At 35.8% G+C, this 16,245-nt stretch overlaps 2 protein-coding genes across 2 annotated transcripts in view; one reads left to right on the top strand and one right to left on the bottom strand.

Annotated features, from left to right (window-relative positions):
- Positions 1 to 5,775, top strand: part of LOC139122596 (calcium uptake protein 1, mitochondrial-like) — a 33,461-nt gene extending 27,686 nt beyond the window's left edge. The window contains 4 exon segments of the mRNA XM_070688147.1: positions 543 to 683; positions 1,602 to 1,710; positions 2,660 to 2,749; positions 3,233 to 5,775. Coding sequence (XP_070544248.1) covers positions 543 to 683; positions 1,602 to 1,710; positions 2,660 to 2,749; positions 3,233 to 3,387 — 495 coding nt within the window. The 3' untranslated portion in view covers positions 3,388 to 5,775.
- A 580-nt stretch (positions 5,776 to 6,355) lies between these two features.
- On the bottom strand, positions 6,356 to 15,871 carry LOC139122598 (solute carrier family 25 member 16-like). Its single transcript, XM_070688149.1, has 9 exons — positions 15,472 to 15,871; positions 13,969 to 14,061; positions 12,803 to 12,936; positions 12,504 to 12,567; positions 11,639 to 11,760; positions 10,550 to 10,616; positions 9,918 to 10,077; positions 9,314 to 9,382; positions 6,356 to 8,518 (listed from the first exon to the last, which is right to left on the bottom strand). Exons 1-9 carry the CDS (start codon positions 15,524 to 15,526, stop codon positions 8,344 to 8,346), a joined length of 939 nt encoding a protein of 312 aa, XP_070544250.1. The 5' UTR covers positions 15,527 to 15,871; the 3' UTR covers positions 6,356 to 8,343.
- Between the last annotated feature and the right edge of the window lie 374 nt (positions 15,872 to 16,245).

Genomic DNA, 16,245 nt, shown 5'->3' on the forward strand with positions numbered 1-16,245 from the left:
AGTGCTGTGTTTCCAGACTCAATACGTGGCGACACATGCAGTGAACACTGTTCAAAATAGATACTGATTCATGAACAAAAAAGTATTGTGTTTATAATCAGGAGTGCAGTGGTACACAACTTATGGAATTTACTCAGCACCTCTTGCAAACAAAAAGACATACAAGCTATTCTGGGTGGTATTGGTAATCAAAAAGTGTTGTGTTTACAACCAGTGTCACAGTGGCGTTTACAACAAGCATTGCATTTACTGCCAATTTAATGTATACAACAAGTGCAGCGTTTACATTCATTAAACCATCACTACTTGAGGAAGAATACTTAACAAATCACAAGGCTTTTGAAGAAAATTTTCACTTAGAAATGTGACACAATGAGTAACATCATTGAAATAAAAATCAAGATTAAAAATATGTGTAAAATTCGACTGTTTCATAATGTATAACATCTCGCAACAATCAAATTTTTTGCATTTTGATGTACAGTGTATGTTTTTTCCATAAGATATCAAATTACTATCTGCATTTCTCACATGTCAATCAGTTTGAAAGATATGAACCAGAGGATGGCAAAATTACAGAAGCTGAATTTGCCGAGTCCCTAGTTGTGTATGCTGGTTTCCATGATACAAAGAGATCAAGAATGATTAAAAGAGTTAAGAAAGTTTTTACAGAAGACCCCAAGGTAAGGCTACGGTAGAGCTATTATCTTGAATTTTAAAATGACAGAAATGGGAAGGTGCGCTTCCTTTACAGGATATTTGAATTAACAATGTGAACATGCTACCAAGTTGGTTTCTAGTTTCATTTACAACATGAGGCGTGAGCTTGAATGTTCAGCAAAAGTGGTTCTCTGCCTTTTAAAGCATTAAAACATGGTGAAGTTTCAACAAAGAATTGCTAGGGAAAATTCTGATTTGATATTTAGAGTCTGATCTCCTATGTCCACTTATTTCTTAGATCAGTGACAATAGGCCAAACCCGGAATTCGAATTGACCACGGTACAAACAAAGCCATGTGCGCAAACACGCATAGACGTACATGTATTTCCTTACGCGTTAGTACACATGTGGGCTTGTTTGTACCGGCATCACATGATTATTTGGACGTACTGAGTCTGTAGAACGCATCGCGTCCTTTTTATTCCGGAGTACCGGTAGAACCATTACCGGTATCAGCACTGTAGTACTTGTAGTGTTCAGTGCACTCTGATTTCAATCAGAAGTAGAGATGGCGACATTTCCGCTGTTGCTTGTTCTTTGCTGTTTCCGTAACCTGATGGTCATTAACAAGGACATAAAAAACGTGGAGATGTCAGCATCTCTACGTCTGATTGAAATCAGATTGGGTATTGTGTATCAGTGCAAGAAAGTCATGGAAATAAGCAATGTGAATGGCAGAAACAAACACAAATGTACTTATTATTCATAGCAGACTGTACATGTAGCTTGCTGACGTGTTCACGTATCACAGATATTTGAATATGGCATGAGGAAACTATTCACAATTGCCTATTAAATCCAGTTAAGCAAGACACATTATACATTTTCTATTGCAACATTCAGATAAAGTGCCTATGGCATTTTATTCTTGACACTACAGGGCATTACGTTAGAAGACTTTCTCAATGTTCAACAGTTCTTGAGAAGCATACACGATGTAGACACAGCTCTGACATTCTATCAGGTAGCTGGAGCACCTGTTGATCCAGGTAAAATCATTATCTTGTTTCATGTAGTTCTTGTAAATATTAAATGCTAAAAACATTAACATCAAACTGAAAAATATTACCATTAACATTATTTGAAAGGGGAAAAGGCTGTTGAGAATATATGTAACTGCTCTGCAGAACAAATCATGGAGGTAAGAAATTTGCAGGTACTCATTTTGACTCTGCTCCAAGAGTGACATTAACCCTTTCACCCCCAGTTCCCTGTGTACAGGTCCAACTTTACCATAGAAAACAATGGATTTGGGACAAACCATGGTGGTTAAAGGGTTAAAGAGCCAGTAGCTGTAACTTTTGATGATTTTTTCACCATTTTTTTTTTATAGTTTCACCTACAATTTCTTGTTCTACCCCTTGAAGCATGTGTAGATACAAAGTATTCATCTTGTCATCTCAGCATGTGCAGGCTGCCTGTTATTGCTGACAAGTGAATTCTGGTCCAGACTAAAAATAACAGTGCCCTTTACACATATAGATGCTGTGTTCACAAGCTAAGTAGTTGTTGCTATGGGGAGTGGAATAAGAACTTGGAATTGATGTACAAAACAAAAATAGTGAAAAAATTTATCCAAGGTTACAGCTACTGGCCCTTTTAATGATAGGCCCAAATAAACTTTCTTACATTATTTAACCACAAAAATCACAGTGCGCCCTCTTACCCAGGTAGTTTGACTCACAACTGAATATAAAATGGATTGGAATAGGGATAGCCCAAAGACATTCAAAGAAACATTTCTAAATCTACAAAAATAACACTAATTTAAAAGTTGAGGGTACACTGCATAAGTGTCACAGTACCTTACAGGTAAATGATCATTATTGTTTTCTTCATGGGAAACATCCTCAAATCATTTTCTTCTGAGTAGACATTTTAGTGTGATAATACGATTTAAAAACTCATTGTATACATGTATATTACCTTTTCTTCCAGAAACTCTAAAACATGTGAGCAAGACTGTAGCCAATGTTGAGCTGAGTGACCATGTTGTCAATGTCATCTTTACAATATTTGATGAAAATAGTGAGTAATATGTTTATATGTGTGTCACAAAACATACCTATATGCAAACACAATTTACATAGTCAGCATCTGCCAGACATAGGTGTATCTTTATTCTGGGTGTTGTTTGCTGTGGTCTGTTAATCTGATTCAACATAACAAGTTCAGAAAAAACTGTGTTTTGAAAATTGTGGCAAGGTCTGTATATGAAACATCAACGAATTTTATTCAGCTATGGTACTCTTGGACTAGTGGTTAACATGCGAACAAACAGTGTACAGTTGTAAAATCATATAACATCTTACGCCAATTAGGAATTGACAGTATATCATATCATACATGTACTCGAACCAATTTACCCTAGTTCCTTGTTGACAGTTCCACTCTTACCATTGATAAATAGGTTTGGGGCACGGTCCCTCTGTGATAGAGTGACCGTGTTTGGACCAAACCAAAGTGCTGAAAGGGTAAAACTCATGTGTCCTCTCCCTTTCTTCTGTGTAGATGATGGCAAGCTTAGCCATAGGGAGTTTGTTTCGGTGTTGAAAAACCGAGGAATGAGAGGCCTTGAGAAATCCAAAGATACTGGTGTCACCAAACTGATCCAGGCAATGTGGAAATGTGCAAAAGAGACCAAGAAATTCAACTACGAGAGCTGAAGAAATTTGGAACAATCCATGACTTTGGTCAGTATTTGGAGCAGACAACAAGCAGAGCTTTAGCAGTTCAAGATTTACGTACTGGCTGTGTCCTATATCTGCTTGACAATGCAACTTGGAACAAAGAAATACATTTGAAAGAGTATAGCCATTCCTCCCGGTGGAACTCAGGGCTCAAAGATCAGATGAATGGACAGATGAAATCAGACAATGAAATTATACAAGTAAAAAAAAATCAAATTATAATTAATTTTCACATTTTATCACAAGATGATCTGTTTTCTTTGATGTACTGGTAGGTGAATAAATAGTAATGGTATTTTTCTGCATTTTCCTCTGAATGCAGTTTTTGTTTGGACCTTGCATAATGCAACATTGAATTTGAATCTGTCAGAGTTGATATCTGTATATTTCAAGCTGATGTTTCAGCCGCCATGCTGGTTATTTACTTTTGATAGAAATTTGACTTTGAGCTTTAATGCCCTATGTGAATGAAAATGACAATGAAATTTTTTCAAGAGTTTTGAAAATTTGAAGACAGGAATTGTTATACTGTATTCATCATGAGTATAACCCCTAGTTTGGTAACTGTGGATCTACTAAGAGAAGGACTTATACTCAAGCAACCCAATGCTTTCTGTTATATGTGTTTTACTTTATCATTTTTTTGTATGATTATTGTAAACCACTCAAACTTTCACTCACTTGCAAAAGTCTATTCACGGCCAAAGGAAATTGTAAAAGTCAAAATAATGCACTGACAAGATCACAATCTCATGGATTTATCTGGCATTCCACAAACACATTGATACTGATAAATAACCACAGCCAAAAGAACACAAACTCAGAAACGATTTCTGAGCTTAACTGAGACTGTATTCTATACATTTCCAAATCAAAGTGATTTACGCAATCTGTGGATATAGACGGGACAAGTTGATGAAATTTGTGCTTGAATTAATACCTTGAAATAAGAAGAAAACTTGGGAGACGTCAGGTATCATGCCAATCATCAACGATGAACATACAGTTCATGGAGAAGCTCCTACCCATATGCATAGTGTGAGCATGCTTTGGCTGCATGTGTAAGCTGTTCAACTTTCTGAAATCAAACAGTCAATATCTTGTGAAAACAACACACAGCAGTGAAATCCATAGTTATCACCGGTCAAAACGTGTCGCACAGATAAAAAAATAATGGCTTTACACACTGAAATTGTGTTCAACCAATGCCATGGATGTGAACAGAAATGAAAAATGGCTGGTGTCAGAGTAGGCCTGTTCTATCAGGTAACAAATGCCAAGGATGGTCATAGAATCATGAGGTACTTGAAAAGCATGCATTTTTTCCTTATGGTACCATCATGGGAACTTCAATGATGCATCATTACCACCTTTTACTAGTTTCTTTGGTCTGAAAGTAATAGAGGGGCGTATAGACGAGCAGGGGGTTATACTGAAACGAGTACAGTATACTAACATTAAGATGGAGAAAAATTTGAGATTTTGCTGTAAAGAAAAACTTTGATCTGAAATTAAGCAATGGTTTCAGGCAGTACCAGCCTGAATTGGTGTAAATAGTAGTTTCTGTTGCAATAAAGAGATGTCTGTACATCTCTATATTAGGTCTAGGTTTAGCTTGTCGTATAAAAGTTGTCAGTAAAAGTTATGTAGTTCATCATCAAACTTTGTACAGTGGACATACCATCTTTTCTTCAAAGATTTTTTTTGTACCTCAGTTGTCAATATAGTATATGGCAAAGTATCACCTGTATCAGATTTCATTTCCATAGTTATCGTTGAATCACAAAATGTACTGATCATTTGTTTGACCACTATTGTAAGTACTGGAGAGTAAGGATAAAAGCATCATCAAGCCACATGATTTTGCATCATCCACATCACATGGAACATGAACTTGGAAATTGTATTAGCCCTGTTTCACGAACTTTAAGATTAAAAAATCCATGGACAAGATGTCAGTTCAAAAAGAGTCTTTTCGTATAAAACACAGTCAGATGCCCTGCCTGTGAGCGTGCTCAGAGTACGTACTTCCACCATTCATGTACATCATGTGTGACTACAATTAAAGTAAAAAAATACCAAATATTTAAAACTGGACACTTTATGAGAATCATTCTATGGCCAGTAGTAGTTTCACTGTACACAGCCGATGTAATTTGTCAGCAACTGTCATTAAACCAGTGTAAAAGGTAATTATGCTAGCCATATGCAATAACATACTGCTGAAAGAGCAGTTTTGAAGGTCATATTTCTGCATACCATTGTAGCCTTTCTTTTCTATTTTACTATTTGAACTTGGCTGTAAATTTCACCATGTTTATATGCAATAAAATCTTGAAATCACAGCGAATGTGATAACAGCTACTGTATTCCCACTTGTTGATTTCTGTTCCACAGTAAACAAAAGTGAAGACCTGTACACTATATCAAGACATTTCCTGCTGGAAATATTTACATGTAAGCTATTTCTGGAAGGACATGTGGAGAAATATAAAACACTTAATTATAGGTATATCTATTCAAAATACAAGAGAGACAAAAGTTTTGTGGATGTCATCCAAACATTGCTGTTGACTTTTCAATCCCTTACTGGGAAATACTTTCTAAACTCGTTCAAATTGCATTACTACCAACCATTTTTTTATTTTTTTCACTGGTTGGCTACATAAATCAAAGTTCCACATATTGTCAAAATAGCTCTGCTAATGTGTACTAACAGTGTACCACCTGTATGCCATATTATGGAATATGAATGACTAGGTATATTGAAAGGTTACCCTCCTCCCCTCGTTGTTTCACATCAGAACACTATCCAGAAATGTGCTTTGTGGTCTGTGATGGTACCTGTAAATGCCATGTGCTACAATAGGACAAATGGTGCAGAACTTGTTTAAACAAAACTTCACAAATGTTACACAATCAATTCAGAAAAATGCAGCTGCAGTCTTTTTATCATCCATTCCTATTTATTCAAGTGATAATCACAATGTAAATACACATTTCAGATATGATTATTCCACAATAAAATCAATGCTTCAACTGCCAAAATGCAAATTTCAGATCATTGTCACCTTGTTGTCCACTGTAACATGCCGACAGCTCTTATGTAACCAAGAGTTTCATCAAGTTTAGAATGCCTTGACAAGTGTTGGAACTACCATGACAACAGGACGATATTGAGCTTGCCATGACAACAGGACTAATCTTGATATTGTCATGGCAACAAAGGGCACAGCTGCATTACACTACCATTTTCCTTTTATTGTATTGCGATGAGTGCCTGTGATAAGAAAGAATTGTGGCAGTGCTCATTGCTGCTAACAACAATGTAATTGTTTATGTTACCTGTAATGATTGGGACTTTAAACTGGTGGAAGCCTGCATACATGAAACTTACAATGCCATTGTTCAATATATTTGATTTGTCCAAAAAAATTTCAAATGCATCAAAAACATCTTGATTTCCCTGTTAACTATATCCATTCACAATATCCCAGAAAGGACTGGTACCAGATTGCCTGGAAAATTCACTAAACCCACATAAGTATATGGTCTACGATACTGTTATTTTTAAATCAAACCTCCCTGCATTTCCAATGCTAGAAAAACACTTGGATGTATACAGCCATACAAAAATTGAGGCACTTCTTTACTATACCACGTCAAAGGCTCTCATACACCCTCCCCTTCACCCTATTATAAAAGAAAATTATTGTTATACGACGTTGAGGGCGCTCTCACAACACGCACACACGCCCACCCTGCTACTATTGTTACTGGACTTTTGTTGTTTCTCCAAAGGCAAACCCTTCAACCTAGAAAGACAGAAAGTCACAAAAGCTGATTTGTATAAGTTTATCATCATTTGACAAGTGAGAATTTCTGTCTGTTGCAAAGTCTGCATTTTGCAGAAAAGCAAAGTTGGTATGGAAGACATGTTATGTTTCATTTGAGTGCCATAACTTGAAATTGAATTGTGGAGTAGAAATGTGATTGCTGGGAATGAAAAGGAACACAAAACTTTTCATAAATTCATCCCAATCTACAGTTGACTTCATCTTGCCAGAAAGCTACAACTGTAAAACATTAAAACAGAAGACTTGCAAACTTTTCCCAAATAGAATATTCATCGACAGCAATAAATACACAGTATAAAATGTTTAAAAAATTTCAGTTTAAAAATCATTGAAGAGTAATCATCCAAAAAAATAATTTCAGGAATGATCATAATTTGCAAACTACCTCTTTGGTAGTCACATCTTCAATACAAAAAAATTACCACAAGTAAATTGCACTGACTGAAAGGTCTTGGTACTAAAAATTCTGCCTTTTTTACCCACTGACTAAAGACCAATTTACAAAACTCAGTAGAATCTAAAAACACATTGAGTTACAGTAAATTTTCTAAAACGTTGGAAAAGATATACTGTTTATCACACTGTCTAATAAAAAAAACCAAAATACTTTCTCAGTTAAAGAAGGTATCATTGCATATTATGTAAATCTATGGTTACAGTTTTGCATTCTATACTGTTGCAATGAAAGAAATTCATAAAGTTCTAAGTCCTGAAGACACAAAAGTTCTACTACCGTACAAAGAGAATTCACCAGATTGTAAAAGTACTCCAGCTATAGGCAGTGATTCCTGACAAAATAAAACAACAGGACTGTCCTTCGGTTTTTTTCTCAAATCAGATATCTAAACAAAGAAATGTCCAAGTAACATGATTGAGACCAACAGTTCGAGAGGGCGCCCTCTTGGCCTCTCTGGAACTAAGAAGGAATAAGATTGTTGTTGGCATGGTTGCACAGCTCTTTGATCACGCTGTGATTGTCTTTTCTGCAAGCATCATAGACAGATAGATCCTCTATCCAGAGATTCAGTTCTTCCCGATTTCCAGTCTAGAAGGGGTGGATCCTTGGCCTGCACATTCAGTTTTTCTGGATTCCAGTCTTCAAATGGAAGATTTGCTTCATGAGTTCATAAGTGGCAAAAGACACCGCTACTTGCGGCACAACTCTCAGGTAATTGATACTTAATCCCCTGTACAGTCCTTTGACGATTCCATTCTGCCTGTAAACTGTCCTCAGTGTTCTAAAAACATTGCTGAAATGAAAAAAAAAGCGCAAAAAATAATCAGAATCTGACATTTTCATCAATGAAAGATTGATAAAACAAGAAACTATTACTGTGTCTCTGAATTTACTATCCCATTAAAATAGGATGAAGTTCAATACCATAAGTTAAGTGTCATGTGTATTTGACCTAAGATTCCTCTTTCACTTATGTTTTTCATTTGCATAATCATTTGCATGATCCAATCAACCAGTCAAACCTTCACTTAAGGTAGAATGCGCCCCGGGGACAGATTTTCAGACCCTCTCAATTTTACAATTTTTTTCTGATCTACCGGTTGTTGGGCTCATTTTTTAAAGCCTTTGAGTAAGAAAAATTTTCATGATCTTAATTTTTATGAAAATCAAAAATTTATTTTTCCTCATAGAGATAACACAGGGATGACACCAATCCTGAATTTCAAATATCGGTAAATTTTAGGTAATTTGTTTTGCTAGTACCAAACTTTGCACAGTGAACCCTGATTTTTATCATTGATTTGGTAAAAACAATGGTTTTAAGTTTATACCTTGAAGAAAGATTGAGCAAAAATTTAAGTCTTTCACTTTCGAGGCATATACAACCTGAACAGAGCTTCACTATTGATTGGCCAGTGCCAATGTAACATCTCTCACAAATGACCTCAGATGATAATTCAAACATCTGATGTATAAATTCCTCAGCTAGTTCATGAGAACATGATGTTGACAGAATCTCTGGCTGAATTCAATTTTTAAATGTCCCATTTGAGGCATTTTGTAAGACCCTTTAACAAGAAAGCATTACCTGAAATCCTTGGAGTCTGGAAGGACCATGGCGAGTTGCATGCGTCTCCGAGAAACGTCTAGGGGAAATCTGAAAAAATGAAAATACATCAAATTTACTATACATCTACAGAGTCTTAAAAGGCTATGAGTGTTTTCTTCTACAGAATAGCACATTTTACTGTCTGATCTTGTGTCAGTGAAAGTGATTGTATCAGTATTCCTTCACCAACTGCAGCATTGAGAGGTTGTTTCATGGACAACACGAGAATCAGACACACACTCATTGGCTTTTTCAATCTCCATGACAGAGATTTTCCTCTTTAGGAATCAAAGATGCACTGTCGGGTGACACATGGTACTAACTTGCGACTCTTGAAAATGCTGAAGAAAGTACTGATTATATTTTTGTATGAAAGTGCACAAAAGTTCTCACTCTTCACACAGGAATCTAGGAGAGACTGAATAGTTGCTATGTCTCAACATTGTGAGTAGTATTCAGTACATTCTCAAAATGATAACTTAGTTGGTGTCAATGGTTTGCCATGTATAAACCAATATTGAACATCTGTTCTATAAACCCTGGTGAGATACTCTCATCATTTCAAGTCAAAAATCAAACTTACGAGATTGTCTGTGCTATTGCTCCCCCGAGGGCGCCACACAAGAGACTAGCAGGAACTCTCAACACAATTTCATCCGTAGCCGCAGATCTTTTACCAAGGATGTTTGGTGCATAGGTCAGGCAGATGTACTTCATGTTTTCAAATGTGTAAAACGAAAGAGCTGTGTGATAGAAATACAACACTGTCAAAATGTTGCCAGAAGTAACCATGGAGAAATAAGGCTAAAACGCACAGGCTTGTTTTGTAAAATACCTTTTATCAAACATTGCTATTTTTATATTATCAATCTAAATCTCATTTTATGCAGCTGAATACCATGAAATAACTCTATCATCATCATATTCCAGATAACAATGATCATGTAATTGTTGTGGTTGAACAAACACTGCCAGAAGTCAAAGATTTAGTATCATTTCTGTTAGAGTTTTCACTTTTTATTTTGCATTACTCCTTGAAAGCTTCCTTCAAGGTACACTTAAAGGCCTGTGTAGGCACCAGATTGTCTCATCAGAAAATTCACTTACTAGATTACAATTTCAATGGAAAAAAAAGGCTATGACACCCCCATAATCCTCTTACATACTAGAACAAAGGTGTACAAGAAGAAAGACACTACAGAGCTGTTTACTCACCACCATATGGAATCATTCCAAGGATAGTGGGGGTGTAGCCTCTATAGAGAGCTTTTATTCCACCTTCCTGAAAAATGAAAAGTTTTCATGTTTCTTTTACACATGCTATAACATGAAAGACATGGAATTTGAGGTATTGTGTATGGAATCAACAACAAACATTAAATTTGATGTAAGCGAACAAACGTTTTCCCTTGGATGGCAGTTTACTATAAATGTGTGTGTTGGAAAACAACAGAAAAACATTAAAATTTGAACTGTGCACTTAGAGCCTAGGTAGAAAATAGCTCAGAGGTGTGAGGAAAAGTGATTGTGTGCTGCAATGAGATTTTCATTTTGATATCTCTAGACAATTTATAACCGCAAGATTTGACTTGTTTTATACTTTCAATTGGCAGAAAACGACCACCTTCACAACTTTCATGATCATTGATAAAGACAGAGTATTGCCAAGGGGTTAGGGGTCAAAACTAGAAAATATAAAAAAGAATATTTTACAATGAATCAGACTGTTCTAATAGGTATATTTGCATACACCTACATTTTCCTTGAAGAAACGGAAAAATGGCAGAAAAAAAATTATCAAAAGGCATTCATAATTTACTATCAAGGTCGATCATAGATACCAAGTCTACGCAATGTTCTGTCTTTTAGGACAAATATTATAACAACATGCATTTATCTCATTGGCAGAAAAACATTTTTAGCATTCACATGCAACATTCCTCTATTTTGTTTAGCCATCAAGTTCAAATAGTTTTACCACTACATTGCTACTCATCACAAGTATATTTTTACAATCTTTTTTACCAATGCTAACAATTTATCAATGTGTGACATGCTCACAGCTGTCACAGACGTGAAACCACAACTCAGATATATGGTGACAAACAACAAAACTACATCCCACCAGTTACATCCTCTCTTCCTGTTCAAACAAAGGATAGTCATACAAAAAGTTTATTCTTTTGATACAGCAGGCAGTATAACTTTTAACACTGCATGCACAAACGCGTGGGATTGCAATAGGCTTGAATGAGGTATATAGATAGGCATTGAAGACTGTGAACAAAAAAGACTTATACATACCTTTCTGACAATGGTTTTTATAGCGTCAATTATTCCAGTGTAAATGTGTTCACCAGTGACTTGGAAAGCAAGTCTGGCTCTGATCATATCAAGTGGATACGTACAGGATACTGCCGTCACACCTACAATAAAAATATCAAACGATTCTCAATGTTTCTCTCAACTTTCAAGTAAATTTATTATCAAAATCTTGAAATTTTCTGTTTTGACAAAGTATGAATATTTCATTGAGATAAGGCAAAGTGAAAACTGGTCAACATGTATGTGATTCAAATACAGGTCACAGTGTAGTGAATTGACATTGGCATAAGAAAACTATCAGAACACTTTCCCTGAGTGCTGTGCTTGTATGATAGTCTACTATCTTCATCATTTGCAGAACTTCTCTAATTTCATCTGACAGTAGACTAGACTGACTAGTTGGGTTGATTTTAAGTTCTCAAAGGCAGCTCTTTGGCTACCAATTAGCTTGTGGATGTACATAATGGTAAATTTCAATTCTGAATTCTCTAAGAAAGCTTTTTGCTGATTGAAAATGGTTGGCTGTACATGCTTCTGTACGTAAATGATGGTACATTTCAGATTTGAATTTATTTCATTCAACATCAGTTTGTGAATCTCATACAATTTTTGCTAGCTATGATATGGTCAGATCTATCATAGCATTAGACTTTTGTCACAGTGCTTGTTAAAATACTACTGGTACCTAGACTATATAGACACTACATATACATGTAGGACTAGATTGTGAAAATCACTGATATGGTTCCCCTCTTTCTCTGATTCTATAATATCGATTTAAACCTTCTATGTCCCTGGGAGATGCCAATGGTGTCATTCCGACCCAGTGCATTGTCTTGCTCACCTGCGAGGGCACCGTTCATCAGTTTTCCTGCATGGCTCTTGGGTCCCAGATAATGAGCAGTAAGCTGTGAAAAATACCAAAAATTATTATTTTGGATGCATGAAGGCTTTTTCACATCTTACATTTCATTTTCCATTTTCAGATCAAAAGATGGGTAAATGCTCAGCTCATAGTTTTTGAAGAACAACAAAATTTACAGAGCCTCTCCAACATATGCCAATCATTCAATAACACTGTACACTTAATTGGGCAAACACAGAATATGACTGAAATCTCACACACACAGCAACGTTACCTACCTTTTTATATTGTTCATATGACATGAATTTAATTGAATCATAGGGAAATATCCTGACCATCATTGCACCATTTCCCTTGTAGAATCCTAAAAATCCTTCTCTTTTGTAAACTGCCAATAAACCTGAAAATACACCTGTTGGCGAAAGGCAGAGAGAGAGGTAGACAGTTATGTGATGGTCATTATAGTAAAATTCAGATGACTGGTGATGATTAACAGGCTGTTTTTTATCATATACAAAGTCTGTAGATTTTTGAAAAACATTTCAAAATCCACTTATGTATTATATTGTTGTAGACGATAGACTATTTTTCCTCTTATTGTGGGTCCATCAAGATTTGCCTACCAAAAGTACCAGTCTGCTGCAAACAGTATAAAATAAATCAATTTTTGTACAAAAGTGTAGCATCTAAGTTTAATCAGAGGAAGTTTTGTGCAATCTCTATGGTGCGTGTAGATGCAGGACTGTCTGTCCTTATAATTACAAACCAATATCTCGTAAACACTACAGTTACACAAAAGTTTACGAACTCTTGTACAGCACAGAAATAAGTCGTTCACGTGACCTTTACACTTGCAACTCACGAACATCGATGAAATTTGTGAAAACTAAAGAGTATACAACTTGCTATAAACTCCAATACTATCAGTGTTTTTGCTAAGGTTTGGGAATATCGGTAAATGATTTGGGAACCCCTGATGTCCCCTAATCTGATTGCATTGATATACCAAGGGGAACCCCGGTAAAATGACTGGGGAACCCTGGTAACATTTACCGGGGTACCGGCCTTAACAAAAACACTAACTATATTTATCATTAATCAAATTCAAGGCAGACCAATATTGCTTATTGCCATTAGAGAACACTTTCTATTTCTTTACTGGGTTTCAAGACATATTTTGCCTTAAAAGTAGACCAAAACCATAGACATGTCATTATCTGTCCCTTCTCTGCATGAAATCTCGATAAAATTTTTACAGTGCTTACAGTTTAATACCAAACTATTTACAAATTTTGCTCATCAAATTGCTACAGTGCCTACCAAACTGCTTACACTGCTTACTAAACTATTTACAGTGCTTACCAAATTGTCACAATGCTTACACACTGTTCAAAATCATTCACAGAACTGTTTACATTTACGAAACTTTTTTTTTTTTGCTTACCAAACTGTTTATAATGCTTATTATGAGCTTGCAGCAGAATCTTCAACCTCTCCAAAGGTGCAATTGCAGTCTTTGACGTCATTCCAGAAATACCTAGAAAAAATTGATTTATCACATTAAAATATCATGACTTCAAACAGTCTTCTTTATTATAAACACTTACTTTTCACAATTGAGTATCTGATAACTTTACATTCAATTTTTATAATTTTTCACCCTGGAAAGTTTGACCTATGACATTCAATCACTCCATGATGCAAGCCTGCAGTCAGCTTTCATCATCCAACAAAATTCTCCAAAAACATATTTTGATCAACTCATTCACAACTGCGGATATTAATTGTCACTTATACTGAAGGAAAAACATGTAAGTTTAAATACGTAGTTACGTAATAGCCTAAGCCTTTGCTACTCCTATTGTTACATGATATTATGTCTTTGGGCAACCTTTACCCCATTGTTGAGTAGACACTGATTGATTCCGTAAACAATGGCATGTGAGTGTATTGAAATGAAGATATGATTAGTCCTACATAAAGTGTGATCACAGATTCATTCATATTCATAAAAGGCATGCATTATATCACGGCAAATAAAAATATGATAGACTCGACTCATTTACATTATTCATGTCATTCAAGTATGTGAAGTCTGAAAACCAAATGCACCAATAAAATTTTTAGAAATATTTGACCTTGATTAAACTTTATGATAATCTTGATTGCTGAATCTTTCAGAATTTTACAGAAGATTAAATTCTCATGTAGATTTTATACACATTTCATTTCACAGAAAAATTCTTGAAAATTGAAATTTTAAGTACACCATTTTGGGGAATTTTCTCTCAATTTGATCTCATTTAAATATTTTTTCCTTTCATACAGTAAGTGATATTTTTTTATTCGAACACAACTCAAGCTTTCAATGAGGAGTAATTTTCAGGAAATGAAAAATTTGGGCAAATAAGTTTGTAACTAAACATCATTTGCCATATACCATTTATACTGTTTTCAAATACACAGTTTATCATACCAGTATGTGCTGTATGTTTTGCAAAGAAAAACAAGAAATATTTTAAAACAGCTATTGTACAAACTGCAAAAGGATCCCTTTTGTACTGTTTATGGTTTACCCTGTTTAAGGGCATCAATAATTGGTATCAAATGAGGTCTTCGTATATCGTTTCATACCTGTTGCACAACTCATTCAACTGAACTGGCGAGGGCCATGACGATGTACAGGTGCTACAACGTATGTACCGATCAAGGGGCTGTGCTTATACTCGTATCAAAACCAGTTGTAAGTCGTAATAGCTGAATTCATATGGTTGGCTCACTGTGACTAGCCTCCTCTCCTTTGAAAGCCTCAAAGAGCATGAAGAATGAAATCTGCACCGTTGCCACTACTGTACTGAGCAACCAAAAATATCTTAGCAAGCATACATTGTGTAGATCTACACAGGGACTGGAAGTGACCGTAATATTTCCGAAAAGGTCAACTTACCTCCTGAGACGAAGGATTTGATGAAAAACATGGGGGATTTCGTGTCGTCCGGCATCTTTGCTTGGCTTCAGTGTTTTACTTCGTCTAGAATTTCAAACTTGATTGACAAAGTTCATGTTAGTGATAGGGTTTACCGGTTGCTCTCAAAATTCAACGCTTCATTCGATAGTTGTACTTTCACGACTGTGGCTTTTCTGTCTTTTCATGCAGCTAGATAGTCTCTGCTACAGTCGGGACGACATTGTAACACATGTCTCCTATCACATTGTCGTCTGGAGTTGCACCTAGTAACTGATTACGGCGTGGAATCTATCTGGCGTTCGCATCGTGTTCCATACAAGTTTATGGTTATGACATCAAAGTTCGCGCTAAGTTGAAAGGTCACAGGTCATACTTAAACGGGAGAGTCGATTATTTGATATGGTGAGGGATCCACTCTACGAATGGCAGGTCGAACAGCAACGATAAATATTTTTTCATTTTGATCATTTTGAGGGAAAAAACATTCACTATGACAGAAAAATTGTTGTTTATCGATTCATTTTATATTCGAAAACTGACAAGATTCAAATAGTGCACACGCACGCACACGGCGCCTAAAATCATTTCTCATAGTAGTACAGCCCAGGAATGGTCTGAGGTGGGCAGATGCACAGTTCGTTCAACATTTTGCTCAGAGGGACAGTCAATCATCATACGATCTCAGTACTGTTGTCATACAGAATAAACCGAGCACCTGCAATCAGGACCAAGAAATACCTAATTTTATTTACG

Source organism: Ptychodera flava, chromosome 22 (assembly GCF_041260155.1).
Source record: "Ptychodera flava strain L36383 chromosome 22, AS_Pfla_20210202, whole genome shotgun sequence".
Taxonomy (NCBI): domain Eukaryota; kingdom Metazoa; phylum Hemichordata; class Enteropneusta; family Ptychoderidae; genus Ptychodera; species Ptychodera flava.

Excerpts from the sequence above, each read along its gene's own strand:
- LOC139122598 (XM_070688149.1), bottom strand. The coding sequence starts at position 15,526 with ATGCCGGACGACACGAAATCCCCCATGTTTTTCATCAAATCCTTCGTC. Across the intron at positions 12,568-12,802 it reads CATATGAACAATATAAAAAG|CTTACTGCTCATTATCTGGG; the intron begins GTAGGTAACGTT and ends TATTTTTCACAG. Across the intron at positions 9,383-9,917 it reads GCAATAGCACAGACAATCTC|ATTTCCCCTAGACGTTTCTC; the intron begins GTAAGTTTGATT and ends TCATTTTTTCAG.